Below are 27,961 nucleotides of genomic sequence, written 5' to 3'. Positions count from 1 at the left end.
CAGGCTCAATGTTTATTATTATATATTAGCCCGTCCTCCAATTTCTACCTCCATCAGCCTCCCCTGATGTACCTGTTTACTACCCACCCAGAACAGTTGTCACAGCACTGGTCTGTCCCCATGATGCCAGAGGTCACCTTCCTCAGCTGTTTGTCCTCGAAGTGGGACAGGATGAGTCTGGAGAGAGAAGAACATACATGGAGCCACGTACCGACAATTAAGACATCATTCAAAACTTGATTCTTAATACTTTAAATACGCCTGCACGCTCTCACACGCACACGCATGCACACACACACACACACACACACACACACACACACACACACACACACACACACACAAAGAACTAAGACGTACTTCCTCCTGCACTTGAGTGAGTTGAGGTACTGCTCCATTTTGAACATCATGGTCAGCTTGTAGCCTCTGAAGCGGGTGTTGGACACCTGGTTGATCAGGAACCTGAGACAGCCAGAGTAGGTTCAGGTCAGGTCAGCCGGACAGTCTCTGATGCTGACATTTTCAAATGTCGATCACGAAACTCAGAGAGGCAGCAATCAATCAGTAGGCAATCAACCCGCCAGCAATCAGTAGGTTGTTGGTTCGATCCGCACCACAGGAGGGAGCCGGATGTGAGCTGGTGACTGGAGGGTTGCTGGCATCATATCTAAGGTGCCTATCACTGCCGTTGTGCCCTTGAGCAAGGCACTTAAACCCTAACAGCTCCAGGGGCTCTGATCTCCTAATTCCTCCAGGGGGTCTGACCTCTGACTCTGTGCTGTGATCGCCTTGTGCATGTTGTGTGTGGATGCAATAAATATCACATTCCTAAAAATCAGATTGTATGGCAATTAAAGCCTTTGATTGATTTGATTAATATCATCAGAAACATAAAAATCCACCAGAGCACTACACGCCCCCCCCCCCCGACCTTGTGAATCTGACCTGTTGAGGCTCATGTCCGCGTGGGTCCAGAGGACGTGGCAGGCGCTGGGCAGTCCATCCCGCCCGGCCCGGCCCATCTCCTGGTAGTAGGACTCCATCTCTTTAGGAGCGCCGTAGTGGATCACCTTCCTGATGTCCGGCTTGTTGATGCCCATGCCGAACGCCACGGTGGCAACCATACACTGACGGTGGCAACACAAACACACAATGCGTCAGCCTCATGTGGGGAACGCCATTTCAATGGGGGTATGTTTCGTATAGCGTTTTGAATTTGAAAAGCATCAGAAAATTTAAAAGACAAGAGGTGTGGTATATAACAGAAAACACAGTCTCACAATCGTCGTCCTCTGGACGAGTGTAAAGAGTGAAAAGTGACCAACGATGAAAGCGTGTCCCCTCACCTGAATCTCGTCCCTCATGAAGCGGTACTGTGTGTCCTTCCTCTGTTGGATTGACAGGCCGGCATGGTACACGCCACAGGCCACGCCCAGCTTACACAGTGTCGACGTCACGCGCTCCGCCACCTTCCTGGCGGGGCAGTAGACGATGGCGGGCCCTTCAAACTCATACTCACCCCTAAGGAACAGAGCAGAGAAGACCAGCACTATCGTCATACAAGCATATGTAGAAACTGGTATGGTGCCGGAGTCAATGAATATAATCATATAATGATTACATTTTAAAAAATGACATTTAAAAGTGGCAAAGTGGCCCTTTAAATTGGGGTTAGGGACTGGTCTAAAGCTCTCCATGCACAGTACACACAGTACACATAGTACACACACACACACACACACACACACACACACGTCTAGTCTTCTGTCACCTTCCCTAGTACCTACCCTTTCTTCTTCTTGAGGAAGGTCTTCAGATCCTGCGCCATGTCCCCAGACTTCCTGTTGACATCCATGAAGAGGTTGGGCCTGTCAAAAGAAGTGCAGGTGATGACGGGACGGTCCAGCTTCAGACTCCTGACGATGTCGTCTCTAATGGAGGGGCTGGCCGTGGCCGTCAGGGCCATGATGGGAACCTGAACGGGGCAAACAAACTACTCAAAGATCTGGGTAACACTGAGACTTGGACCCAAATAGAGGGCAGAGCAGAGGACACATTTCTCATTAAGGACTATTTATTCTATTGTATTCTATGCAACATTGTCTTTCTGTCATAATTCCGGGATATAGTGGAGAAAGAAAGAGAAAGAAAAAAAGAACTAAAATGTGGAACCAAAGTTTGCCCTCCACCACATTCCAAGTCTTCATTTGGACATTGGAATGCCTGAGAGGATTCAAATGCTGCTAAATGTGAAATAAAGTGACTCTACAATGTTTAGTTGAAAATGTATTCCATCTAGTTAAAAACAGACAGCTGCAGATCCTAGTCTGATGGCTCTTACATCCGGCAGGCCTCTCTTCAGGCTGCCCAGGGTCCTGTAGGCGCCTCTGAAGTCATGACCCCACTCCGAAATGCAGTGAGCCTCGTCCACTGCTATCAGGGAGATGCCTACAGGACACAGATTATACATGGGGATTCATCAATGTTCTACAGGACAGATTATACATGGGGATCCCCCACCGCCCTACCCGTACCCTCCGATCCTCATCCACTGTTCCCCTCACTATCCCACCCTCAAAACTCAAAGGCTTCGGAGACCGTGCCTTTTCACGAGCTGCACCCCGCCTCTGGAACTCTCTCCCTCTCCACTTTTAAATCCCACCTCAAAACCTACCTGTTCTCCCATGCATACAACCTCCCCTCCCCTAACCCTGCCACCCCCTCCCCCCCTGGACATTGCTGTGTTAATTGTTCCCTGTTTGTTAACTCTGTGTTCTATGTGCTCATGTTACATGGTCAGTGGTTACATGGTCAGTGGTTACATGGTCAGCGCTTAACCCACTACGCCACCTAAGCGCCCCATTATTATTATTATTATTATTATTATCAATGTCCTACAGGAACAGATTAAACATGGGGATGAAGAACTGTCCTACAGGACACATACATGGGAGATTAAAAATCACCACACAGTAATCATCAGTATCATAATGGTAACTACACCAGTCATTTTCACACGGCTGATTGCAGGATGCTGCAGTGACAGACAGAAGATCTCTCCTGATAAAAACATTAGTGGAAACTAACCTGGTTAAAAGGTGAAATGAGAACAATGAAACACAGTGCGGGCTATTATGCACTTCATAAGTCTTAAGCAATAAGACGAGGCGGTAGATCTAAACTTAAGATGTGGAGGCGTGGTCAAGGCCACTTTGCTATTATGCGTGCGGTAGTGGGCGCCTAAGACCCGGCGCTAAGCCCAGAAATTAGTCATGGGTGTGTTTTGGGCGTCTTCTCAATCAACCCAATCAGCGTGCCAGGTGCCATTCCCTTTAAGAACCGGCTGCGTTAAGTCATAAGCGCTATGCTATTATGCAGTTCATAGGCGCTAGACTTCATGCACGTTTTGAAACACGAGCGCGCCTCCGTGGTTTGCGCATGCGCGCTGACCCACTTCTTAAGAAGACGGTCGGCGCGCATGCGCAAACCGCGGAGGCGCGCTCGTGTTTCAAAACGTGCATGAAGTCTAGCGCCTAAGAACTTTTCAAACCACTTCTTAGCGCTAGGCGCAAAGTCAGATCGCATAATAGCAGGGGCGCCTAACGCACTTCATTAACATATTATGAACACTCCCACAATGAGTAATATATGCACGGGAGTCTTACGTCTTATGTGTGGGCGCCTAGGGACACCTGCATAATAGCAGTAGCGCGTATGAAGCGCATAATAAGGGTGGCGGTAGGTCTTAACAATTTCAATTTCGTTGTTTGGTACCTGTACTGTAGCAATGACAATAAAGACCATTCATTCATTCATTCATTCATAACCTGGCGGTGCGTCTTAATTAAGACTTAAGACGGCAAGTTAAGAAGTGCATAATAGGGCCCTGAGTCTCTGTAATCTACAGTACGTAACTCTACAATCATAGACATAGACTGGGGTCAAGAGGTAACTCACCTATTCTTCTGTTGAGGTCCTCCAGTAGTGAGACGTTGTGTGAGCAGTATTCTGGCGTCATGTACACAACCCTGAAATGGCCCCTGGTAAGGACAAGAAATGGCAATGTTGTTATTATCGGTCAGAGAGGCAGGCAATGTTGGGAGGTTCTCTGTCGTGAAACCATTAATCCCTTTAAATTCTTTAAAAGGAGATTCTTCAAGGAACATGGTCCCAGACTAGGGTTCATCTGGGTCCAACTAACTCACCCCCAATATGACTACCAAGATGCAGGATTGAACAGACCAATACTCACGCCTTCAAGTCAGCGAAGACGTTCTCGGTCTGAGCTGTACCCAGAAAACAGGCTGGAATGTTGGACATTCTGGAACAGAGAGAAAACTAGGGGGTATTACTGGGGAAGGATCAGCCCAGGATCAGCACAAGGATCATCTACAATCAGATCTGTCTTAGACTCCAGCACTGATGAGCTAAAATCCAGACACCCCATTGAAATGTTTAGGAACATTTTACATTCTAGAACACATGCATTAGATTACGAAACTGCTGTGATGTATTAGTAAAATGGCATTCCAATACATGATACTGTCCTAAAATGTCAGATATACCATCACAAAAATTAGATGGCTAATTTCCCTTTGGTCGGTGTTGTGTTAGGGTTTGTCCTGTAATGGTGTAATAAGTACAGTGGGGGGAATAAGTATTCAACACATCAACAATCATTTAATTCAACATAAGTATGTCCATTCTAGCTATTCACATGAATTTTAGACCAGACATTGATATTAACTCAATTAAACTATACAGCTAAAGAAATTGTAACATTCAAATACATAAAACGCTATGTGCAATAAAGTGGAATGACACAGGAACACAGTAAGAAAAAGCACTAAACCAACTTAAGCCACTAATGAGTTCTCCTACCTGTGCTAATTAGAATGAGCTGGGTTACTGCATGTATAGGTGGATAAGTACTTCCACTCTTTGAAAAAGGGTTTCCCTCTGAATACAAATAAACAAATCAATTGCCACCAAGCTTTCCTGCAAGACACATCTCATGATGGGTAGAGGCAAAGAGCTCTCCCGAGACCTTCGCAACAACATTGTTAAGTTGCATAGTAATGGCACTGCTTACCGACGGATTTATCAACTCCTAAATGTTCCTAGAAGCACTATTGGGGCCATTATCCGCAAGTGGAAGGAACATCACTCAACCATCAACCGGCCACGCACATCTTCCTCGCAAGATTTCTGATGGGGCTGTCATAAAGCTAGTCAGATGAGTAGCCCAAGAGCCAAGGACAACTCGAGCAGAGTTCCAGAAAGACCTGGAAGCAGCGGGTACAGTTGTCACAAAGAAAACTATAGGCAAAGCACTCCACCATAACAGTCTCCATTCCCAATCACCCCGGAAGACTCCATTACTGAAGAAAAGGCATGTTGAAGCTTGTTTGAAGTTTGATACTGAACAGTTGGAGAAGCCTCTAGAATACTGAAAGAATGTAGTCTGGACAAAAATCGAACTTTTTGGCAACAATACGACACGCCATGTTTGGAGGAGAAATGGCTCTGCATATGATCCTCAAAATATCATACCGACAGTGAAGTTCGGAGGTGGAAGCATCATGGTATGCAGCTGTTTCTCTTCACATGGTACTGGTGGGATCCAAATGATCAAAGGGAAGCTGAAAGGAGACATGTACTGGGAAATTCTTGAGGAGAATGTGTTAACATCCACCAGGATGATGAGGATGAGATGGGGGTGGATCTTCCAGCAGGACAACGATCCAAAACATGCTGCAAAGGAGACTGTCAATTGGTTCAAGAGGAAGAAAATAAAGGTGTTGGACTGGCTTATTTGCCAACTGTCTCGTATTCGCCAGGATGTCTCGTATTTTGGGCTGGATGAATATACGGGACCTCCCTTGTTTAGTATATTCATCCAATCACACGCCCACTCATGCGTACGTACGTATAGCGTAAATGCACCAATTCCCTTTTCCTTTTAGTTTTTTTTATATTATTGAGTTAATACCAATGTCTGGTCTAACTTTTATGTGAATAGCTGCAATGGAAATATGTTGAATTAAAATATTTTGATGTGTTGAATACTTATTTCCCCCACTTTTTTAAAATACCTGTAATACTATACTAATAGCTAGAGCTAATAATGTTGATGTTAATGATTTAATCACTTAATGACTTCACTTAATGACTTAACCATTTAAGCATTGTATTAAGAATAGAATATGTATTAGATGTTTGTCACGGTTAAACATGTACTGGATGATTGTTCATAACAACTGGTGGTCGTGGAGTCACCCCGGGGTAGTTACCTCTGGTCCTGACCTGGTGGGGTCATCCCTTGTTTATTACTAACTTAGAGCTTAAAGTAGAGATAATTGGACTAACAGAAACAGGCGAGTATATTTACCACCTGGGAACTAACAGAGGTAGAAATTGTATTGACGACCTGTCCTGAATAAATACTAACACATTGCATCCACCGGCTTTGAACTGATGAGGGTGGCAAGCTGAACAGACAACTGGACGCCTTCCCTCCCCAAGACCTAGTTGACCCTAAAATATAGGGATGTATAGCAATGGCCACAATGAATGAATGGTCTTTATTGTCATTGATATAGTACAGGTACCAAACAACGAAATTTGGGAGGGGGGGCTCCCCTGGTGCTAGGAAAAAAAAACTAAAAACAAGAGGGGAAAAGAGCTGGTTTACATAAATAAAGGCTATGTACACTATCCACTATACCAGGGGTCTTCAACCTTTTTCAACCCAAGGACCCCTTGGACGAGAGACAAACAGAACAGGGACCCCCACATGTAATATATATTTTTAAATGTCTCACATTTTAAAGCCTATAATAACTTTTATATTTACTTCTTTCACCTTTTCTTTCACCGTATTAACCTATTTATATACTGGGTTATTAGCCTATATGTGTTTATGATTGATAAAACGTTCATGCATAATTATGATTGGTTATTATTATTGTTGTTGTTGTTGTTGTTGTTGATGAGGCTTATATTTTCTATTATTATTATTTTTCAACAATGAAACTTTTAGCTTCAGGAAGCCAGGTATGCCTACCTCAGTGAGATGACTGGCCCTGGTTGGTGGTACACAGCTTGTCTATTCTGGGGGAGATGGAGGTTGTCAGGCAGAGCATCATGTCATCCTCAGACTGCTGTCTGGAACGGTATTTGCTCTTCAGGTAGGTGAGGGAGGAGAATCCACTTTCACAAAGATAAGTTGTTGCAAAAGGCAAGAGGCTCATCGAGAACTGGGTGAGAGGCTGTGACTCGTACACATTATTGTGTGTACTGTCTGTGGTTAGGTCGATCAGCTGATCTTCCTCAGCGGCTGTCAGGTTTAGGCGTCGGATGCATTGTCTTTGCATGGAAACCGTATCCATGTCTTGTGCTTTCTCCAAGACTCAGTCTCAGAAAAGTACTTCTCAAATTGACTTTCGAGAGCCTCCAAGTGATCAACAATTGCACATTTCACGTCAGGCGAGGGCACCGCGGAATCCGCGGAAATGCATTGAAATGCGCAGCCAGCTCCGCGCGGTAGCAGAATCTCGTGGATAGCTGTGCGTAATTCAAAGACGCACGCCAATACTGATCCACGGGAAAGCCATCTGACCTCGGAATGGTAAAGGAGCGGGTTATAGCAGCGCATAGAGAAGCAAAGAGGCGGGTTTGTTATTATCAAACTAACTAAATTAGTAACGTTATGCTAGTTATTAATTAACGTTAATTTCGCAATGAAGACCGAATTGCAGCGTTTTAGCCAACACCTAGCTTGCTAGACAGGTTTTTTTTTTTTTCAGCTGACGTTATGTGAGACTCTAGAATCATGGGCATCATTTATTTTGTAAATAGTTTTTGTCAAAAGTAGCTTATTATTGCCTATTAATGCTTGTACTTTACTCAATATCATTTTTGTTATATTTTTTAATTCTCACTGATTATTTTGGTGAAAAATGTCAAAAATTGGCGGACCCCCTGCAGTACCTCTGCGGACCCCCGGTTGAAGACCACTGCACTATACTATACTATACAAATAAAACACTGTGCTGTACTCTATGCTATGCTATACCTATTCTAACATTTCCTATCTCTGAACCTTATGTACCCGAGGGTTGTCATATTGCATATAGTGTTATTGCACATTCATTTAAAGTGTCGCAGTTTGCAGGTTTGAAATGTTCACAGTTGTGTTTCAGTGTTGCACTTGATTTCAATCTAGTAGCTGCCATCAAATTGTCTAGATTGTCCAGGGCCTAGAACCTAGGCACCATTGTCCCCCCCATCGCTTCAAGGCTGCATGATAGATAATAAACATGTGAAAACCCCTCCCAGAAGAGGGGAGGTTAGGAGAATATAAAGTATTGTAACCTTGTACTGGGCTCTCTCTCTCTGGCAACTAGAGTCAGACTGCTAAGCTTGCAACCATTACAGATGTTAAATAGAACATATATTGTGTACGTGCCTCCAATTAAGGAGTGGTAAACCCAAGATTTCCACCACAGTCCCCCTAGTAAACTCAGGTGAGGCCGGTGTTGTATTAGGGTTTATCCTCCTAGTAAACTCACTTGAGCTGCAGCACTTGGTCCTCCATGAGGGCAATGAGAGGAGAGACAACGATGCTGATGCCTCCACAGTAGACTGGAGGGTACTGGAAGCAAAGGCTTTTACCATAGCCTACACAGGGGAGAGGAGTTAGCTTAGCATAGCACTATGAAACACAGGCTTTCACCATAGCCTACAGGCAGGACCAGGGGATGGCAATCAGTTTAGCACAGCATTGTCTTACAGTACATTGCCTTCATGTATTTATTGAACATTATTTCCTATTTCACACACTATACTGATAGTGTTTCATACAAGTAATTGGTTTCATAACTGTCATAGATAGAACATCCACTAGATGGCAGCACATATACTAAGGCTAGTGTCTATGCGGGCAAAGTTTATCTTTGACAAAGGGGGTATCCTGTAGGATGAACAATCTCCCAACTATTTCCTTTTTTTCAGTGGATGTGGCTCTAGAGATTGTCCAGATAATGACCACTTTCCATATGGGTTTTTACTGTGGCAGCTGTTATTACTACGACTCAATCATAATTACCTAACAAAGGAGAGAGGGAGGGAGCGGAGGACTTACCCGTTGCCATGACAACAAGGTTATCTCGCCTCTCCTTCAGAACGGAGTGAATTACTTTCCATTGTACTCTGAAACAGACATGATGTCCTGTTCCTCACACACAAAGAATTTGCAGGAATGACAGAATTATATGATGTTGTGATATAATAACAATGCTACAGATGTGTGTGACTGGATTGTGTGCCATGTATTATGATGTGTTATAATGTGTTATGATGCGTTATAATGTGTGTTAGGGTTAGTAACACGGTTACTGTGTTAAGACATAGTAGATGGGGTGAGAGAGGAGGAGGAACTTACGGCTTGAAACGACTATGTCCAAAATACATCTTCAGACATTTGATCTGTTCTGAGTTGGGCTCTGGGATAGATGGATCTAGATTCGAGGATGGGGGGAGGGGGAGAGATAGAGAGAAGGAAGGGGGAGAGGGGGAGGAAGAGGGATGGAGAGACGGGAGCAGGGAGAGGGGAAGGAATTAGGGGCGGGAGAAGGATGGAGAGAGAAGTCAATTGACTATGACTCAATTGCCTCCCCTCACATCTGGGTGAGTAAATGTGAGGGTGCAGGTTAAACTTAATCTCCGGTTTTAAACCCTGCAGGTTAATCCTAAACTCAGGTTTTAAACCCTGCAGGTTAATCCTGAACTGCTGTTTTAAACCCTGCAGGTTAATCCTAAACTCAGGTTTTAAACCCTGCAGGTTAATCCTAAACTCAGGTTTTAAACCCTGCAGTTTAATCCTGAACTGCTGTTTTAAACCCTGCAGTTGGCCTAGGGAATATGATTCATCTTGGATAGCACGGCACTGGATGTACAGTTTGGAAAATCTATACCTCCAAATGGCATTATTGACAGGATTTCTATGAATATAATTATGTCTGGCTCCACTACAATCCATCAACAGCTCCATCATGTTGTGTTATCATTGATTTGTTATCAAATCCCCAGTGAAGATTCACCACTACCACTGCCCAGAATTAGGGCTGTCAGCTGACCCCTATTCAACCTCAATCCACACACAAGACAGTATAGCACATCACACTTCACCACTGCAGTCTAATTGGCAGTGAATAAGTAGCCTATTTAATAAAAAAAAAGCTCTACACAACTGGCTAACAACCTGAAACAACTAGGTTAAGTACCAAATTCTTCCTCTGACTCCTCCTCTATGTCCTCCTCTTCTTCCTCAGGGCCAGTCGGGGACTCCTCTTCCTCCTTTTGTTCTCTCTTCACATCTTCACGTTTAGTCTTCTTCTCTTTCTGACCCTGCCTCTCCACTTCCTCCACACACTAAGGAGAGGGATGAGAGGGAGAGGAATGAAGAGAGAGGGATGAGAGGGAGAGGAGAGAAGGATTTTCATCACAGGTGCTTGTCCTCTTACAGTACAGAGTTTACAGAGAATACACCCGCCAGGGTAGACTGGTGGATGCAGAAATCGGAGGACAGGTTCATTGTAATGCATGCATACCGTCCATCCTTGCCACAGCTGAATAAGGGAGTCCAACCAGTGTTAATTTTGGCAGGCTTTTTAGTCTTTAGTCTTTAGTTCAGACGAAGATGCACACCAGTTCTAGTCACACCCAGTCACCTCCATCCTTCACAGGGCCGATCCCAATTGACACCTACCGCTCCGTTTTCACCCCTACGGCTTTGTTTTGCGCGTTCACGTTAAGGGTAGGGGTGTCCCAATTTATTTTTCATCGAGGGCTAGGGGGAAGGGGGAAGGCTATCTATGGCTCCGTTTGGAGATTTTCTGAGACCACGCTGGATTCGGAGCCATGACCCTCCCAGCATGCATTGCGATTCATCTACAGAAATCTGATTTCGCTCTAGGGCCTAGAGCAGGGGTCCCCAAACTTTTTTCTGTGAGGGCCACATCATTTTTCCTTTCTGTGATGGGGGGCCTGGGTTGGTCTCTAACATAAAATAATATGGAACGGAGTGGAATGGAGGCGGTTGCGCAAAGCAATTGTGCGCAGGAGAGCACTGGTGGATGCAAACAAAGTCTAAACAGTTGAATTTGGATGGAATTTATACCTATAGTGATATGTCAATGAAATATAATCAGTTTTACAGTCTGATACATGAGGGAGGACCCTCATCATACACGGGGGGACCCATGAAGCAGGGCTGTCTGGGGGTCCTTAAACGAGCATCAAACACTTAATTTCTTGCATTCTGGTGAATTTAGATGCAATTTGTGCCCTTTCTGCATCAATTTATGGTGGAAATGTATTTCCAATTATTTGCGAAACAGCGCCCCCGCCACCACGTCGGTGCAATGCCGCAATTGCAGTTAGAAATTACACGTTGTTCAAAGGGCCGGTCCAAGTGTGGGGGCGGGCCGTGTCCGGCCCGCGGACCGTAGTTTGGGGACCCCTGGCCTAGAGTCTATGCGGAAGTCAACCACAAATGTAATTTACTTTTTCTGTAATTACTTATTAATAAAGATTTGAAAAATTATGATAACCATCTTATTATCTTAGTTTAATGTAATTTCAATGCATTATAGACCTTTTCGTTATAACAAGCAAAACAAACAAAAACGTAAAAAATCACTATTATGCCGATGTGCTGTGCCTATGCTTACAAATGTGGAGGTATGAACGTCGGTCTGACGGTCTGATAGTGAAGCATTGTTCTTTTTTATTTGATGGCTTGTTTGATCGATTGATAGCGTAAAACTTAAGTTGTGAATGAATCGTGAGCGTCAATGCTTTTCTATGACACTACTGATGACGTATCAGGGTCTTTAAGGGTTGTCCCATTTCATAGGGAGAGATTTCAACCACTACGGCTGGTGGCTCTGTTCGGAGGCCTTGGCTCCAAAGCGAGTGGCACTCGAAAACGAGCCAGAGGGGTAGAAAAGGGAATCGGGATCGGGCCCAAGACTAAACGACTAAAAAGCCTGCCAAAATTAACACTGACTCCAACCCTAGGCGTCTAATGTCAACGCGTGCTCCTGACTTAGCTTAACTGCCCACTAGGCTGAGATCACCTGCAGCATCTCACTGTCCAGCTCCTGGTCACTCTCCACCTCGTAGGACAGGTCTGCACTGTTGTCCAGGCCGTTCTGTTCCTACCACAGAGGAGGAGATGGACACAAACGTATGGGTACTACATTCAAAGCAGGGGGGGGGTGTAAACATGTCATTTGACTATTCTGATGTCCAGAAACCCAAGAGTGTCTATCTTGTATCCAACATAGAAAATTGTGGCACTGAATAGTCAACACCAATACAGTCGTCGTCGTCGTCTCCCCACCCCCCTCTATATACAGTATGATTTGTTGTTACGGGTTAGTTTCTTTCAGTATTGTTTGTTTGTAAAAAGCAATTAGGTATGTTGTACCTGGAAGTCCAGTGTAGACTGCTCCTCTAGCTCCTCCTGTCTGGCTTGTCTCTCCAGCAGCTGAAGCTCATATTCAGAGATATCTAGAGACATGATGCACTCACTCTGGTGATCTTCTCTCTGGTGGTCTGCTCTCTGGTGGTCTGCTCTCTGGTGATCTTCTCTCTGGTGGTCTGCTCTCTGGGGGTCTGCTGCTCCACAGACCTCCTCTCCAGGCTCTGGGACTTTAGAGTCACATGCTTCTACGTCAGAGAGATGTGGTCGTGAAGCGTTAAAGAGGTCTATGTTTGAGTCATCAAGGTTCTCATCTTCTCTTGGCGTTCCATGATCCTGGGAGTGTGTTCCATTGGTCCTGTGTTCTGTACAGACCGAGGGCTCGTTAGGGGGCACAGGGTCTGGGGCTAAGGCACAAGCTGCAGCTGTAGTGTTGTTGTTGTTGTTGTTGTTGTTTAACAACAGAACTGTCAGAGAGTTGAGGCTGTCAGACATGTCCTCTGCTAGCTTGGAAGCTCTGTGTAGACAGAAGAAAATATATTCTAGACATTTATCACTTTTGCAGTGGGAGGTAGTAAAATGTGTCCAATGCCACCATTTGACAATGAGACTGCGGGATCATTTCAATGAAAAACCCACAAAAAAATCTCACCCCACAATACGACCTAGTTGGTATTTCTAAACTAAATAAGTGATTGTGAAACAGTGATGATGTAGGAAGTATACTGTAGCATTTGTATACCAGACCTATCGATGTCGTTGAGTTGTTCAGGTAGGCCGATAGCCAGGTCCTCTAGTTCCCTGGCCATGTGACAAAGCTTGGCCTTCAGATCACACACAGAACTCACTGGTCCACTCACTGAAGACATACAGGACGCACATGTTGATTAAAGATGAGACTGATGAAGAGAAGTAAACATACAAACATTTGTGTGACAAATACATTAGAGGGTCATCATGTACTCACAAGGAGCCATAGTGTCCAGCTTGTTGTAGATGATCAGGCCAGCCTGGGAAGGACAAAACACAGCTTAACACAGTCGTGGATATAATTGATTCTTAATAGATTTTGTAGAACTTACAAAGCACAAAGAGCTTAGATCAATTGTCTCCAAAGAGGCCTTTTATTAAGCCAAGTTACATGAGCGCAGAGATAGATGAGCAGACCAATAAGCAATAAGCAATAGCCCAAAAGCCAGAAGCAAGCAGGAAGCCCCCAACGATGGGTGCGACTCATATTTATAGACCCGTCCCTGGTCATGAGGTCACTATTCTTGGGAACCAATCATATTATACAAATCTTTTAGTTATGGGCCCTGTCCATAGTCAGAATTATTCACTGCGCCACAGATCTTGTCCCATCCCTTACAGGAAGGAAATGGGCCTTCCTTGAGTGCTAGATTCACCAAACTGTAGAGAGACTTACATTTCTCAGTATAACATGATATAAAACCACTACAACACACAAGCTCATTATAATGCATATAATGCATGGAATGTAATGAGGAAGGTTTCAAACACACATGAAATGCATGTAATGGAATGAGGAATGGTATTGTCATAGATTAACAATGCCGGGCCTGAGTTAGTTCGCGAAGCAACTCCCGACGTACACAAAACATATCACCTTCATAGAGTGGGGACCCCTCCCAAACTGCTCATTTACATATAGTGCACACACTCCTAGCTAGTTCATGGGCCTGTTGTTGTAAAATTCATGGGGGTTATGGTTACAATTTAACACAATCCAAGCTCTTCAACATACACATTTTAACCCAATTAAAAGAGAAATCCACCATAGTATCAAATACCATTCCATATTCCATTCCATACATTCCAGTGAGTGCATCCTCCCCTGACACACAAGTCATTGTTGTGAAAGAGGCGTTGTTCTCCAGGTCTAGCCTGGTTAAATAACAGAGCTATAGACTCTCTACAACAATTTTTTAAAAGAAAAGGACATATTTGTTATCATACTAACTAGGCCTTTCTTTCTATGCACTCACAAAGGCGTCCGTGGCAGCGTATCTCTTCTGCTCCCCTGATAGGTGGAAGTCGGCCCAGTTACTGCAGCGTACCTCCTTCTGTTTGACCAGTCTCTTCTTGAACAGTTGTTTGACCAGACCGTCCAAACTCCACTTCTCCTGGCACCTGAGCTGAAGGGAGAACAGTATGGAAACACCATGGAACAGGCTCCCAGACACACATTAAGTCACGGCCTAGACTACGACACACTTTCGTTTTGAGAGTCTTCATTGAAAATGTTTTGGGAAATATTGTGTGTATATAGTGGAAATATTTTCATATGATTACACAAGGACAGCCTTTTGTTTCTTTTTGGGAACAGCTGTGTGATGAGAGCACAGATGTCCTTCCTGTGAACTTACGGTGTCATTCGCCAAATTCCCAAGCTCCAGATAACCCTTTAGGTTAACATCGAAGTCTGCCAGCAGCTTCCACCTGTCTCCCTCAATGCCCACACCAACCTTCCTGATGCTCTCATCCTCCAGAAACATCTTCAAGCCAGGTGGGAATCCTGCAATAACACATATACAATTGAGTATAGAAGCCAGTTCTCTCTCTCTCTGTTTTATTCATTTATTTATTTTATTTTTCCTGTAAAGCGTATTGCATTGTCTTTGTGTTTCACAAATTAAGCTTGATTTGAATTGATAAAGAATAGCCGGTAAATTCAAAGAGTCTCTTTACGAAACCTAAGAGGGATAGGTTGAATCAAATACTCACAATTGCTGTTGGTATCAGACTTTGTTTGTTTATATTATATACACTCACTGGGAATATATTATATTATTATATTATTAACTATATTAGGAACACCTGTACACTTTCTCATTCATTCAGGTGGTGTAATGGTGTGGGGACGTTTTCTTGGCACACTTTGGGCCCATTAATGCCAATCAATCATCGCTTGAATGCCACAGTCTATTTGAGTATTTTTGCTGACCATGTCAGCCCGTGCCATTCATGGCCACAATGACTCATCTTCTAATGACTACTTCCAACATGATAATGTACCATGTCACAAAGCAAAAGTAATCTCAAACTGGTTTAATGAACATGACAATGAACAGGATATTCACAGCTTGAAAGTGCACCAGAAAGGAATTGCATGATGCATGACTGGACCAAAATCACAAAGGAATGTTTCCAACATCTTGTGGAATCAATGCCATGAAGAATTGAGGCTGTTTTGAGAGAAAAAGGATAATAATAATAATAATAATAATAATAATAATAATAATAATAATAATAATAATAATAAAGTGCTGAGTGAGTGTAAGTTCAAAAGCTTGTCTTTTTTCAGGGTAAACATTTTAATTCCTCTTTCAGCTTCCAACACAGCACGACAACACACATCTCACACAAGGGGCGGCTGTGGCTCAGGAGGTAGAGCTGGCGTCAAATCATCGCAAGGTCTGCGGTTCGATCCCCGACTGGACACGTGTCGAGGTGTCCTTGGGCAAGACACTGAACCCCAAATTGCTCCCAATGAGCGGGCCAGCGCCTTGCATGGTAGCTTGCGTGTGTGAATGCAATGAAGGGGTAGTTGTAGGGGTAGTGGTGGTCTAGTGGATAGTGAGTTGGACTTGGGATCGGAAGGTTGTGAGTTCAAATCCCGCCTGAAGCCACACCACTACTAGTGTGCCCTTGGGTAAGGCACTTAGCCCTCAGTTACTCCAGGGGGAATGTCCCTGTAATTCGTAATTGTAAGTCGCTTTGGATAAAAGCGTCTGCTAAATGGCAAAATTAATTAAATTGAATGCGTGAATGAGAGGCCATCATAAAGTGCTTTGGAATAACGCGCTATATAAGTGCAGTCCATTTACACAAAATACTCCCACGAGATAACACTCTCGTCTTATAGCTTGGGGCGGAGTTGTGTTTTAATGGGAGTACATTACCTCTCATTCTTTGTGTATTAAGATGATGCATCTTGGGATTAAACAACTGAAGCTTCACTCAGGACCTTTTTTTAATCTATTTGGTAAAAAGCTAACCTTTTTCTTCTAAGAATGTTAGTATTATGAGTTTCATGAGTTTTAAAGTAAAACATTTTTTATAGTACAGTGTTTCCCCTAGGTTTGCTCTCTCTCTCTCTCTGGTGTGCCGAGCCGACACCATCCTGCTCTCTCTCCTTCTCTCCCTCCCTATCCTCCTCTCTCCCTTTTGCTGTCAACCAAAAGGTAAACAAAACAGCCAGAGTATTTATAATCTAATATCCATATCAATTTATAACATACCGGTAATTATAATTGAATATTGGATTGCTGTGGGCAATCCAGTCAGATAATGTCATTTTGACTTTACTCTCTCACCTGAAAAAAATGTGTATGTCCAACTATAAAAAACTGACATTTCCAATGCTTCAATCAACTGTCCATGTACTGTAAATATGCCATTATGGTATTACCATGAAGCCCAACTCTAGCAGAATAAGAAAGATAGTATCTACTTTAAGTAAAATAATAAAGTGCCTCCAGTTAGCTCTTTAGCTGGCAAGTCTGCAAGGAGACTACCGGTAGCTCATCTCATCACCTCTGAGCTAGCTAGCTTGCTAGTTCTTTGACACTATTTACACTATGGAACTATAGTCAGACACTTTCTAGTCATGATAATAACTACCAACTTTAACCAACTTTCTCTGTCAGAACACTCAGCAATTATATTTGCTAACGTTTCAACTTGCTTACTTTCAATCTGCAGACATCACAGCCGGCAAAAACTCTCGCGTCTCGCGCGCACACTTGCGCAAAATCTTGTATTATTCTCCAGCGCTGGCACAGCGCGAAGTGTGGAGATAGGTCTGGCTATGCCAGACTACTGGCGGACTAACGTTACCAACGAGCCTATGGGCTTGCCACTCGCCAGATTCGGGTTGGGTGCGTTTAAAAAACGCGGATATTTTAGCCTGCTTGTCAGATGTTTGGTGTCTCCGTCAGTAATAATTCCTCTTTCTTGGGGGGGCGGGGGGTTCCGTTGGGAGGGCGGCCCGCCCCCCCAAGGCAATGGTAGGGGAAACACTGTAGTAGTTTGTGCAAGAAATGATGATGAAATGATGTGCTTCATAGCGGATCCATTACCTGTCAATTCAAATAACAAGTAGGCCTGATCATACCTGACATGGAGGAGAGGTGGAAGAGGTAACATTTGTCTTCAAAGGCACACAACTGGACCAGGGCCACTTTCTTTGTCTGTCCTTTGATGAAGCAGGGAGGCCATTCTAGGTCGAATCCGACCACAGAGTTGGGTGTAAGGGTAGACCTGATGGATAAAACACACAGATTGGTTTACAGCAGAGGGCAAGGTGGAGCTACCAACTTGCTAATGCTCACCTAATCCTTTCAGATGTAAACAGGGTGGAGGGGCTAGGGCTAGTTTCTGGGACAAGAGCTATCAACTGACAATACTCTTCCTGATTACCTGATGTCCTCTGTGAGAAAGGAGCAGTCATTTTTCTCACAGCTGTACACGACTGTACCAGTAAACTCTAGATAAGGTAGGCCGTCTTCTAAGACATTTTTCTTATAGAATCCAGATCCAACCTGTTAAAGCAAAAACAGAGAACGACAGTTAGTTACAGTTACAGTATGGTCATATATTCACCATGAGACCTGTTTTTTCCCAACTGAATGGTGCTGATCAAGTTTTGACCTGTGTCGAAGGAAATATGCAAATACAATTCCACTCACTATTGTCCATCAGAGTGCACATGTGCTCTTGTTCCTTGCTTAGAAATGTAAATCTCCTAGCCTATGCAAATCATCAAATGACAGCCTAGACCAGACCATACATTAGCTCTCACTGTATAGTCCTATACAATACCATACAGTATGATGTACCTGCTATACCTACTTACTGCAGCAATCAGCAATTTGATTGACATTATAAAAAATGTAACTAATTATTAATAGTAGTCATCAAAACAAATCTGCATACAGTGCAAAACCCTGACTGGGTATTGAAATATGCTTGGAGGTTGAGGTGGAAAACAGTACGTTGGTTTTCATTTGAATGTGACCCTCCCTCGGCTCTGGTGCATGAGTAAATATAAGCAAATGTGTCCAGCCTCATAGGACTGGAAGAGAACCCCACCTCGACAACCTGCCTCTGACAGTGAGCCACTGTTTGATCACTTTGATAGCCTGCCTCAACACCGTGCCGCTGGCAAGATTCGAGGCCACTACAAGAGATATACTGTAACTCTGTGTGTGTGTGTGTGTGTGAGTACAGTACTGTGATATTACCACCTGTTACACCATCAGGGACAGACAGCCAAGCCACCTCTTGTTCTGCCAGATTGCATTCCAACTTCCTGAATCGTAAATGTAAGTACAGTAATTACTCATAATTAATGTAATGACAGTACTTGTTTCTGGGCATCTGTTTCTGGGTTCTCTCTCTCGGACATCCAGTCGGGCAGGGCTCTGTCACTCATGTTGGAGTGATCTGTCAAGGGGAAAGAGCAGTGTTGAGGAAGCTAATTTGAAAATGTATGTAACTAGATTACCAATAACTTGGAGAGAAGTTGAACTACACTAAAGCTACCCTTGAGAGAAATACAGTTTGTCAAAATAAACGTTCAAACTTGTCAAAATTACTTCATACAACACACGACAGTGAGTTACTGAAATATGACCAGTCCATGTCATGTAACAGAAAGTGTGTGACTGAAGTGGTGAGTGAGATTAGGCAGTGAAGTAAGAAATAGTAGTGAAATTGAAGTTGGAATCATAGTTACATTTGTAAATAATACTGACAGTAGTCGCTTACTACAACGCTACATGGCAAACAAATAGTTAGGCTAACTACTGGACACTAGGGATGTAACGATGCATCGCGATGCAGTTAATTATCGATACAAATCTGTGACGATTTAAATCGGTTAGATGAAAAAATAATGGCGATATTTGTTTCGGACAATGCGAGGAATATGGACGTTGCAGTGAGAGAGTCCGGGCTAGAACCACATCATATCAAATCGTGAGCTTAGAATTATAATGTTCTATCTCCGTTTAGGGTAGTTCAGAGATATTGAGCGTCAAAGTTTTTACATTCCATTATGTTTTGTGAGATGGAACCTTTGTATTGTATTAATTACTAACTCAAAAATGTCAACATTTTAAAAATAACACCACACAGGCATTAATAAACACCTAATGGATCAGATGTAAAAAAAAAAACTAAATTTTGAAAAAGATGGAGATAGAACCTTATAATTCTAACGTCACGAAATATAGAATATCGAATCGTGAGTTGAGCGCGCGCATAATAATTTAAATAATAATACTTTTTAAAAAAGAATACAGTTGGAGCGCATCGTTCTACTGGACACACTACTAGAACTACTAAACTGCCAGTGGAACTGGACCTACTCCACGCTGGGACAGAGTTAGGCAAGGTGAGGACGACATTATTCTTATTCACAGACACATTTCATCAACATAATGTCATGTTTGAATGGTCTATCAATGGAAATCGTTGTTAGTGCTGTGGACAGATATTAGTCCTCCTTGTTTCGAACATGTTGTACATGTGCCAAAACAAACGCTCACTTTTTTGACCATCTAGTAACCTGGCTAGGCTAATCAAATTCAGTTTTGCATAACCTGGATGATTTAATCATTAGTTTAACTTTACACTGCTAATAACAAGTTCTCTGCTGCCTTAGCTATATTGTTCGCAATTATGGTCAACATTTCGCATATGAAATAGTAACATAAGATAGCTAGCTAGAAGCTGAATTCAACTGAAGACTCACGTTAGAGATGTTATGGTTTGACAGATCGTTTAACAACGTTCACATCTCACCGCCGTCGGACGACAAGCATGCTAACTAACGACTCCCGACAAATACAGTTTGTCAAAATAAACTTTCAAACTTGTCAAAATTACTTCATACAACACACGACAGTGAGTTACTGAAAAGATGACCAGTCCATGTCATGGCATGTCCCGCCGTCGTCTTCTTCTACTGATTCGTGTTGTTGTCATTTTCTAAAAGCGCATAAAATACTGAACATCACATTACTGCCACACGCTGTATCGGCGGACATGCTGCTGTTACCTTATTTCGAACTAGATGTCATCAACTAACTAATAAGAGTAACTATTATTAGCTATACATTCAGGATGATGAGTGTGTCGTGAATGACTTCGCACATGCATGTCTTTACGTCCAGCTGTAGAAGCGGTTTGCAGCGGTTTGCAGCAGACTGCGTCTGGAGATGACAGCTGTGTTAAGCTGCATTCAAGATGATGAACCCGTTTCTGTGCTTGCTGTAACGAAAATACCTATCAAAGCGGACCGTCGCCGTGTCACTTCTGTGAAAACATGACATATCATGAATGTCATTATCAGCTACATTAATTAGCTGACAACGAGCTCTTTATCCCTTGCCGTTTCTGAGACTGGAAATAGCTGTACTCCAAATTAACCGTTGTGGTGTTGAATGTAGCACTTTTCTTTTTTTTTTTTCAGTCGCGGGAAAAAAATAGATAACATATCAGTGTAGCGTATCTATTCTATCAGCACATTTCAATCGATTCGTTGGATTTTATTACCCCATTTTATCCACATCATGTAAAAAAAAAAAAATTTAAAAAAAAACGCTGCTATATGATTATACATAGGATCACTATAAATCGACGTGACAGCCATTGCATCTTACAAAGGCAGCAGTCTCGTCTGATGTAAATTCGCTTGCTGTGTAAAATCATTACGACTCATATAATATTCATTGCTCAAACCCAGATTGTCTCTTTAAAACGGTGGGGTTGTTTCGCTCCGGGAGGGGGTTGGAGCCGGGGTTCATTGGGTTCATCTCGCCGCCTGTACTGAAGCAGCGCCCTCTAAAGAGACCCGGGATTGGACGAGGGATTCTCCGTTCATCTCAGCAGACTGGAGGCTCGCTGCTCTCCCCATGTTCCCAGTGCTGCAGACGGGGAGAGAGGTGGTGGCAGATGCGGGGGACCGGGTAGCTAGGGAACCAGCCTCGCCAACGTTCACGATGGAAATGGCACCAAACGTTGTTTGACCTTTAATTCAGGACACAGAAAAAGCGATCAGCTGATGACTCCTGCTGCCGCGAGTAAGCTGCCATTTTCAGGTCACTCGAGGTACCTTTCAAACTTGTCACTAGCCACCACAATCTGGTAGGGCTAGCTAGATGAATAAGCTATTATACCGAAAAGACAGCATGGTATGGTAGGATAGTTGGAATATGGGGCAGTCGATTGATCGTGTGCTTAGCAGCTAACAACTCTGTGGGGTAAACTGAAGAATGATGGCCGATACGTGTTCGAGAGGGATGGATAGAGGGAGAGGAGGGAGAATTACATCAGATTCTATGACGAGAGGCGCGTACACTCAGCACTATGTGCACCCCGGCCCACAGCAGCAGCAGCAGCAGCAGCAGCAGCAGCAGGGCATAGACATCCAGGAGCTCGCCTCCAAACGGGTCGACATCCAGAAGAAACGCTTCTATTTGGACGTGAAGCAAAGTGCCAGGGGACGATTCCTGAAAATCGCCGAGGTTTGGATCGGAAGAGGCCGTCACGATAACATTAGGAAGAGCAAGCTGACGCTGTCTATGTCGATGGCCCCCGACCTACGCTACTGCCTGGGGGACTTTATCGATTACTACGCTCACATCGGGCTGCGGGGGGGCGGCGGCCTGGCGCCGCGGCCAGAGGAGCAGAGCAACGGCCAGGGCCGCCCGCCGGACCCCCGCCGGAGGCAGCAGCAGGACCACCAAGCCTCCTCCGTGTCTCCCACCGGGTCCGCCGTGTCCGCGGAGGAGCCCACTCACCGCGTCCTGAAGAGCGAGTTCATCGAGAGAGACAATAGGAAGTATTACCTCGACCTGAAAGAGAACCAGCGGGGACGGTTCCTCCGTATCCGCCAGACTGTCAGCCGAGGCCACGGCACCATGGGCTACTACGGCCAGGGCATCGAGCAGACCATCGTGCTGCCGGCTCAGGGGCTGATCGAGTTCAGAGACGCGCTGTCGCAGCTGATCGAAGACTACGGCGACGAGGAGGACGCCGAGCGGGCCCGGGGCCAGAGGAACCACGAGGCAGAGACCCCCGAGCTGCCCGAGGCGGCCTCCTTCAGGGTGGACAACAAGCGGTTCTACTTCGACGTCGGGTCCAACCGGTACGGGGTGTTCCTGAAGATCAGCGAGGTCCGGCAGCCGTACCGGAACACCATCACGGTGCCCCTGAAGGCCTGGGCCCGGTTCGGGGAGAACTTTCTCCGGTACGAAGAGGAGATGAGACGCATCTTCACCTGTCACAAGGAGAAGCGGACAGAGCCCAGGGAGGACAGCGAGGACCAGGAGGATTGACAGTAGCAGCACTGCAGCATATGGTTTTTATCAGAGGTGTCATGGATGGTGGGTGTCAAACCGAGGAAGGATCAAAAGATAAACGTGACAATATTCTAGTAGTTTATATGAAAAAAAAAAAGATTTCTTCTTGCCGAATAATGTACCTCTATAATACTGTACTGTATGACTATTGTCAACTAGCACTTTTTTCACATTTTTCTCATGGTTAGGCTATTCCTGTTTAATCGTTCATCTGTTTCGATCATATACTAATGGCATCTGTTTCGAAATTGGCGCAGAATATTGCACTATGAAAACTGGTGTACGAAATTGGAGTTAATACAGGCCAGTTGTGAAACATTTAGAAGAAGACTTGCAGTGGGGGTGTGTGTGTGTGTGTGGGTGTGGGTGTGGGTGTGTGGGTGGGTGTCCATGTGCGCATGTGCGTGTGTAAGTGAGGGAAGGTGAGGAGAGATATAACTTCCTGCCTTTCACAACTGGTGGATGGAGAGGGTTGATATGAGGCTAACTGGGGGATGGAGAGGGTTGATATGAGGCTAACTGGGGGATGGAGAGGGTTGATATGAGGCTAACTGGTGGATGGAGAGGGTTGATATGAGGCTGATGGAAGGAGAAATTATCTGTTTGTTGTTTAACTATCAACAATCATTAGTCTTTTTTGTGCAGTATGTCATAGTGAACCGTTTCATCTTGAGAATAGAATAAGCTAGAATGATGGGTATTGGGGTTGCTTTGCATCTAGTTGGAGCACTAACAATATTATCTTAGACTCTTATTATTGTGAACGTGTGTCTAACATGTCTGCAAATAACACAAAACATATGAGACAAAATGTGATAGATCAGACAAGAGATATAGTATTGATTCGTGGTGGTGATGCTGTAATAAGCAGTCATAAAATGGGCATTGTGGCACCATCTCATATTACACACACACACGCACACACACAGTTGAAGGAAAGCTATTGTTCATGCTGAGCACAGTTAGACAGTTCATCGGATGTTATGGTGTCGCCTTAACTCTGCTTTCAGTGATCAAGAACCGGAACACTTCTAAAGTGAACATTCTGATTCTGATGCCTTCTAAAATCTTACGAGGATACTTGAAACATTGACATCTCGACTCCTGCAGCTAAAATGTCCCAGAGGCCCGTTCCACACACCTACAGGGGCAGCTTTGATGCCCCCCCCCCCCTTAAATGAACCTATTCACATCTTTTGCTAGATCTATAGCTAACGCATTTGACACTGATCTTATGAAAATTAGCTTACTTGATGTTTAACATAAGCTCTTATCAAATGGATTTTTGATAGTACGCCATACTATATTTTTGTATCTCAAATCACGCTGACAATCTGTGGTGCTAAGGAAAGGAGCACGTCTCCTAACACAGATCATCTACCATCTTTATTGAGATAGGCGCTCATGTGTAAATTAATACCAGCCTCCTCTGCTCAACAAAAGCTGGTATTTTTTTGTCCCCCCTTAAGCTATGGTACTGCTCGTCGTAGAGCCTTTGATGTCTGTGGAAATGGTACATGATGTAACATTTAGGCCTATTTAGAGTTTCATCAGAACATTGAGGACATGCAGACCTTTGCCAGACCCAAGTGAAGCTGAGTTTGAAGTAGGCCTGTTTCAACATTGGAGAACTGCTCTTACCTCCACCTTCACACGCCTGAACACCTCTGGAAGCGTTTAACAGAGTAGAGGAAACATCTTGCCCTACTAGTAAGGGCTCATCACACCATGCTTAAACAGGGCTTGAAATGTAGAATTGTAGAGTTAAAAACCAACGTACTTTGTGCTGAATCTTATTTGACCTTTCCATTGTATCTCATGACCGAGATGTTGAGGGTGAAGTTGTCTGAGAAGAACATTCATGTCTGTATTCTTTTCCTTTTGCCCCCCCTCATATGTCTGTGTTAGAGTGCCCACACAAATCAGCGGTTCTCCTGCAGAGCCTAAATGGACAAATGTAATTTGAAGTACATTTAGCTTTTTGTGTCTCTGTCCTGCATAGAGGATCCATTGAAGAGAAATGAACCAAATAGAACGGTCACAGCGCATCATACTCAGCATGATACAACTGTTGAGGTGGTCTGTTAGAACATAGCATATTGTGGTTCCCAGTCCATGTGAATGATGTTGACCGTTTCTCAAAGCTCAATGAAAAAGGTATACTGTATACTATAATGAGATCTGGATAGGTCTACTACACCATAACAAGTCATGGTTGAAAACCATTGTCTAAAAGATTAACTTGATATTGTGATATCAAAGACCAGTGTTTTGAGTTTGTTAAAGACAGCAATCCAATCTAGTTATGACTGTAGAAAAGAGATGCATGAGAAAGCACAAGAATAGTTGGATTGTTGTTGTTGTTGTTGTTGGGTTGTGTTTTCTTTGTATTATCCAGTTTGTTGGTATGGAATTTCAACTTGAATGATTTAGTTTATTCTATAACGGAACAGTTTACGGGAATCTCATTCAAAGCACAACTTAATCATTATGCTTAATCAGATAGGAATCTTTCTCCCATTCCTTTGCTTTGATTTGTTTATCTTTCTCAATGCCTATTTTCACTTTAAAATTCAGATACATTTTTCCTCTTTTTATGTGTCAGATCAAGTTTTTTTTTATTGAAGATTAAGGCTTTAATGATGGTGGCAGTGAATATCTTAAATAAATCTTGAATATCTTAAAACCATGTCCTTTCTCCTGTTCTGGAGATGGGGCATGAAGTAGAGAGTTATATCTGAAGGGCAGCAGGTAGGCCTAGGCCTAGCCTATACAGCTAAATTTGTCCTTGGAAACTCAAGCCTCCCTAAGAAAGCACTTTAACAGAAACAAACAGCACTTTTCTCTGCTGCTCCTTAACTCACCTTACATGGAGGGACCATAAAGATCCATGCATTTGGTTTAAAGTGACAATCACACACTTCAATTGCCATACCATGAGGTTAATCTTCTGGAAGGCATTCATAGACATCGTCCATTTATACTCTGAAGAGCTTCAGTGAGCGTTAAAGTGACCCAGATGGTAGTCCTGAAGTTATTACCTTCACCGTTAGTGTTGTTTTACCTGAGCCCCTGTGACCCCCCTTATAACGAGGTCACGGTCTTGCAGTGTTGTTTGCGTATGAGACGTATGAGAGCGTACTGGGGTTGTTGGTTGTTGTAGCAAGGGTAGCTAATAATGGTTACGTCCAATAGAGTTCAACATGCAAATGCATCATACTCAGAACTTAACTCTCTAACTTACTTTAGCTCTTTCAGCTTTTACTAAATATCCATACCTTTCTGAAAAGCTGTATGGTGATTCAACATTTGATTTCAGTTTTATTTACCCTGTTTGATTTAGACATTTGAAAGATGTCATATCCACAGTGTACTGTTGGTGATGATCAGAAGATGAAGTGAATAAAGATCCTTACTGTTTGGTTGCAGTGAGGATGACCCAGTTCACCCAAACGACCAACCAAGCACTTTACATTATGTGCACGGGTTTCCTGCCCCATGTTCCTCTTCCAAAAATGATATACTATAAAGAAATTAATGAATACAAATTATATGAAATGTTAACATGAGGTTTAATGATTCAAGATATATTATACTGTTTTTATTATATTACCTTTGTCTTATATTGTATGTACTGATTTGTGTGCTTGTTGAGGATGGTATACAAGTGTTGTTGTTTTTTTGTTTTAGTTTTTTGATCCAGTAAGGTGGTGCATTTCCCTAATGATTCGTCATGAAAATATGAGTAACTTATTATCCAACAGGAAAGATTTATAATGCCTTTGGTTGAATTAATTCCCGTAAGTCTATCTGAGATCTGTGATGGATATGTTACTTGTGGATATGTTACTTGTGTAATATCCAACTTGACTTCATTGACAGATGTTTGGGTTTACAACCACAACATTAGAATGGCTAAAGGTCGTAATTGAGGGCTGTATTGGTCTCTTATTGAATAACTTGAATTAATCGAATTCGGACTGTTCCGAACACCGTATCCAGCCTTTAAGCCTTAAACATCTTTACAATTTGATTGTATTGTTTTGATTAGAGTTATAATTATGTTTTTTAGCTTTATTTCTTTTGAAGTTGGATATTGAAAATATTGGAAAGGTTACCTGTCAATCCTAAGACATAAGAAGGAGTAAGTTTGTTGCAACAAATTTCCATTGCACAAAAACACTAATGGTGATCAAGCATGTTTAAGGAAATTATTATTTCAAAAGCATACTTAGCACTGAAGCTCCACAAAAACACTACTAACCACTCAAATGTAGTAGTGATGACTAAAATAAGAAAAAAGGAAAAGAAAAAAAATACTTCAGGCTTTACTTGGGGAGAAGTGAGAGCATCTTATGTGTTACTAAGTTATAGTTGTGTAGGTAGCGTGCTGTGAAAGTATGGGTATTGAAGAAGCTTGTTGGGTTTGTTTGTTGATTTATTTGCTTTGTGTTTATCATGGCATCTTTGCAGTGGGATTTTAGAAACTATAAGTGTTCGGTAAATGATATAAAAATGAAATGGTGAAGCAAAAATGTTTAGTGTATATTTGGATTAAATGTAATGTAAAACATTAGCGTGTCTTAGTCCTATAGAATAATTATAAGACTCAAAACAAAGAAAGCAATTGTTCTATATTCTAGCACTTTCTTTAAACGTGTGTACTGTATTAGTTAATGTTCTACATGTATGGTACTGTATGAATATTCATTAATTGCCTTGTAATGTTTGTAAAAGGTTGCAACAATTTAGAAAAAAACTATCTGATAAAAACCCACATTTTTATTCAACAAGTTTATGCATGCCAACAGTTGGGTCCGAACAAAAATTAAGACAAAAAACAAATACATTTTAAAAATGGTGCTATATCATACTATATAATTAAAGGTGCTTATATGGACTCCAGCTGCATGCATGTTTTGAGGACATTTGAAGTAGAATGGAAAATTTTAGTAGAATTAAAAAAAAAACTTGAAGTCAGACATCTTGTTCCAGTCATGTGATGACTGCCCAGGTGTTATCCCAGATCACAGAAGGTTTAGTGTAACTGTAAATACAGTGGGAGTCGATTTCCTGACAC

At 43.0% G+C, this 27,961-nt stretch overlaps 2 protein-coding genes across 2 annotated transcripts in view; one reads left to right on the top strand and one right to left on the bottom strand.

Annotated features, from left to right (window-relative positions):
• The window catches only part of wrn (WRN RecQ like helicase), a gene marked incomplete at its 5' end in the record, with an annotated part of 34,789 nt that extends 15,842 nt beyond the window's left edge, over positions 1–18,947 (bottom strand). The window contains 20 exons of the mRNA XM_080529571.1: positions 73–177; positions 361–462; positions 946–1,127; positions 1,347–1,521; positions 1,788–1,975; positions 2,342–2,448; positions 3,958–4,040; positions 4,253–4,321; positions 8,574–8,682; positions 9,146–9,213; positions 9,446–9,521; positions 10,287–10,434; positions 12,144–12,224; positions 12,497–12,735; positions 13,458–13,500; positions 14,497–14,646; positions 14,878–15,026; positions 17,628–17,773; positions 17,933–18,054; positions 18,879–18,947. Of these exons, the coding sequence (XP_080385697.1) occupies positions 73–177; positions 361–462; positions 946–1,127; positions 1,347–1,521; positions 1,788–1,975; positions 2,342–2,448; positions 3,958–4,040; positions 4,253–4,321; positions 8,574–8,682; positions 9,146–9,213; positions 9,446–9,521; positions 10,287–10,434; positions 12,144–12,224; positions 12,497–12,735; positions 13,458–13,500; positions 14,497–14,646; positions 14,878–15,026; positions 17,628–17,773; positions 17,933–18,054; positions 18,879–18,947 (2,411 nt within the window). The remainder of the gene's footprint in view (positions 1–72; positions 178–360; positions 463–945; positions 1,128–1,346; positions 1,522–1,787; positions 1,976–2,341; positions 2,449–3,957; positions 4,041–4,252; positions 4,322–8,573; positions 8,683–9,145; positions 9,214–9,445; positions 9,522–10,286; positions 10,435–12,143; positions 12,225–12,496; positions 12,736–13,457; positions 13,501–14,496; positions 14,647–14,877; positions 15,027–17,627; positions 17,774–17,932; positions 18,055–18,878) is intronic.
• A 2,845-nt stretch (positions 18,948–21,792) lies between these two features.
• purg (purine-rich element binding protein G) lies at positions 21,793–22,857 on the top strand (the record flags this gene model as incomplete). Its single annotated transcript, XM_080528606.1, has 1 exon — positions 21,793–22,857. The coding sequence occupies one exon, from the start codon at positions 21,793–21,795 to the stop codon at positions 22,855–22,857; it is 1,065 nt and encodes a 354-aa protein (XP_080384732.1).
• Positions 22,858–27,961: the final 5,104 nt, after the last annotated feature.

The sequence above is a fragment of the Nansenia antarctica genome (genome assembly GCF_963989245.1).
Source record: "Nansenia antarctica genome assembly, chromosome: 4".
NCBI lineage: Eukaryota > Metazoa > Chordata > Actinopteri > Argentiniformes > Microstomatidae > Nansenia > Nansenia antarctica.
Note: the sequence above shows the minus strand (reverse complement) of the source record. Positions and strands in the feature narration are given on the sequence as shown.